The 2430-nt window shown below is 43.9% G+C and overlaps 2 protein-coding genes across 2 annotated transcripts in view; one reads left to right on the forward strand and one right to left on the reverse strand.

The window, feature by feature from the left end:
- Nucleotides 1-268: 268 nt before the first annotated feature.
- ALG2 (ALG2 alpha-1,3/1,6-mannosyltransferase) lies at nt 269-1344 on the reverse strand. Its single transcript, XM_029958917.1, has one exon. It carries the CDS (start codon nt 1033-1035, stop codon nt 289-291), a length of 747 nt encoding a protein of 248 aa, XP_029814777.1. The 5' UTR covers nt 1036-1344; the 3' UTR covers nt 269-288.
- Nucleotides 1345-2203: 859 nt separating this feature from the next.
- Nucleotides 2204-2430, forward strand: part of SEC61B (SEC61 translocon beta subunit) — a 7027-nt gene continuing 6800 nt past the window's right edge. The window contains exon 1 of the mRNA XM_029958890.1: nt 2204-2313. Within this exon, the coding sequence (XP_029814750.1) occupies nt 2204-2313 (110 nt within the window). The remainder of the gene's footprint in view (nt 2314-2430) is intronic.

A 2430-nucleotide genomic window follows, 5' to 3' on the forward strand; every position in this document is an offset into this window, starting at 1 on the left:
ATGTAGTAATTTCCTAGTAAGTTACTGCCATTTAACAATGCATTTTTCCAAGGCACAGTACACAAAAGAACTCCTGCAATGGCAGATCAATGTACCACACGAAAACTTTAACCTTCTAATGAGACAGTGCGACATGTTTTGCTCATTCTTTGTGTCAAGTGACATAAGGCAGCATAAGCAGCACAATGAGGAAATTCAGACATCCCTGGTTCTTCATCATAGTCACAATGAATACTGGTCGTCTACACAAATGAGAGATACAAAGTTGTAAAATATAGGAATATAACTTTATTCTGTTAATTTGCAAATGTATTTGTACAGCTGTTCTGAGAAAGCTTCTGAGGAAAATTTTTCCATAACTCTCACTCTCCCAGCTGCTCCCATTGCATCCTTTAAGATAGGATCTCTCACAATTTTTTCCATTGCTTCAGCGAATTGGGTTGGTTGAGGATCACACAAAAATCCTGTAACACTATGCAAGATTGATTCTAAAGGACCACCTGAATTAACTGCTATAACTGGACATCTCATATACATTGCCTCCAAAGGGACAATACCAAAATGTTCATTGCTTGGTGTATAAAGCACACATACACAGTTACTAAAAAGGGAGACTTTCTGTTCATCTGAGAACGATCTCAGAAAAGTCACATGCTCATTAACACCAAGCGTGGCTGCAAGTCTCCTCAGCTCTTCGTAGTGCTCCACATTTTCCAGAACTCGTTTATCATAACCACCTGCCATAACCAGGTGAACTTCATTCCACTCATGAGAATCAAGTCTTCCTCGAAGTTCATGCAAAGCTTCAAGAGCCAATGCTAGATTCTTTTTTCTCTCATACCTATTAATGGAAAGAAACAAGAACTTCTTCTTTTTCGGTATCAGGTCAACTATGTCTGCAGGAATGATTGTTTCAAAGCTACTGACGTTGAGTGATGGGTAGAGGACATCTGGGTTTATGTGAGACAGGGACTTAAATGTGTCTTTGAACACGCTGGCAGTAAACTTGCTGTTCACAACAATACAGTCTGCCATGCCAGTCGTGTACTCTTCCAGCCAGTCAAGTGGCCATCTGTAGAGACGCTTCAGGAAAGATTCTCTCTTGGTCAGAAGCTGGTCAGGAAAGTGGCAGTAAAACAAAACCTTCTTACGGGTTCTGGCCAGTCTAAGTATGGGAATGCAAGCAGACACCTAATGCAACCAAAAGAGACAGGACAAGAGGAGATATTAATTATTTGTGTTAGTGCCACCGGAGCGTACACGTGATTTCAAAGCCACACCCTGAGGGTCAGTCCTTTGCAAGGCAAGTGCCTTCTCCCTCTCTCTTCCACAAGCACTCCCTCACCCAGGACCTCTTGTTCAGGCCCTAGATCTCCTTCCTCACAAAGACAAGGCACCCTGCTCCCCACCCAGGCCCCACCAAGACTCAGGACTTCTCCACGCACTTCCTCCCTGCCACTACCACAGGAGATGGGAATGGAGCCCAAGCTGCAGCAGCATCCTCCCTCCAGCCGCCCTAGAATGCAAGAGTGTTGCAAAATGTGGAATATGTCAAGATTATCTTAGGTGAGGACATTCTTTGATATACAGTCTTTGTATACTCTCAAGGCTAATCAGAAAGAATGGAGACCTAATCAGAGTAACAGGCAGAAGCCAGCATCCCTTAGTGCAAAGACATCCCAGAACTAACAAGCTTTGTGGATGTAGTAAATCAAGATGTTGTTGCAGGAGAACAGAACAGATAGCAGCTAGCATCCCTTAGGCAAGGACATTCCGGAACTAACAAGCCTTAAGGCTGTAGTAAATCAGGATGTTCACGTATGTCTATGTCATTGTCATTGTTATGTTTATGTCATTGCTAATGTGGCAAAATACTCAAGGTCTTATCGCTGAACTATTATGTTCATTATAATACTAAAAATCATGCCTACAAGACAAAAAGATCCCTACCCAGGTGAAGATCCTTTCCCTGAGCACATGTAGAAGTTAGCTGGGGTTATGTAACTTGTATGGAATCACAGGATCAATTAGGCTGGAAAAGACCTCTGAGATCATCGACTCCAACCTATGACTGAATACCACCATGTCAACTAGACCACGGTACTGAGTGCCACATCCTGTCTTTCCTTAAACACCTCCAGTTACCTCTCTGGGCAGTCCATTCCAATGTCTAATCACCCTTTCTGGGAAGAAATTCTTAGTAATGTCCAACTCAAAACTGCCCTGGTGCAGCTTAGGACTATGCCTTCTCATCCTGTCACTTGCTGCCTGTGAGAACAGGCTGACGCCCAGCTGGCTACAACCTTCTTTCAGGTAGGTGTAGAGAGTGATAAGGTCACCCCTGTGCTTCTTTTTCTCCAGGCTAAACACGCCCAGCTCCCTCAGCTGCTCCTCACAGGACTTGTGCTCCAGACTCTTCACCAGCTTCGC

Source organism: Manacus vitellinus, unplaced genomic scaffold (assembly GCF_001715985.3).
Source record: "Manacus vitellinus isolate BGI_N305 unplaced genomic scaffold, ASM171598v3 scaffold_17_pilon, whole genome shotgun sequence".
NCBI classification, from domain to species: domain Eukaryota; kingdom Metazoa; phylum Chordata; class Aves; order Passeriformes; family Pipridae; genus Manacus; species Manacus vitellinus.

Excerpts from the sequence above, each read along its gene's own strand:
- ALG2 (XM_029958917.1), bottom strand. The coding sequence starts at position 1,035 with ATGGCAGACTGTATTGTTGTGAACAGCAAGTTTACTGCCAGCGTGTTC.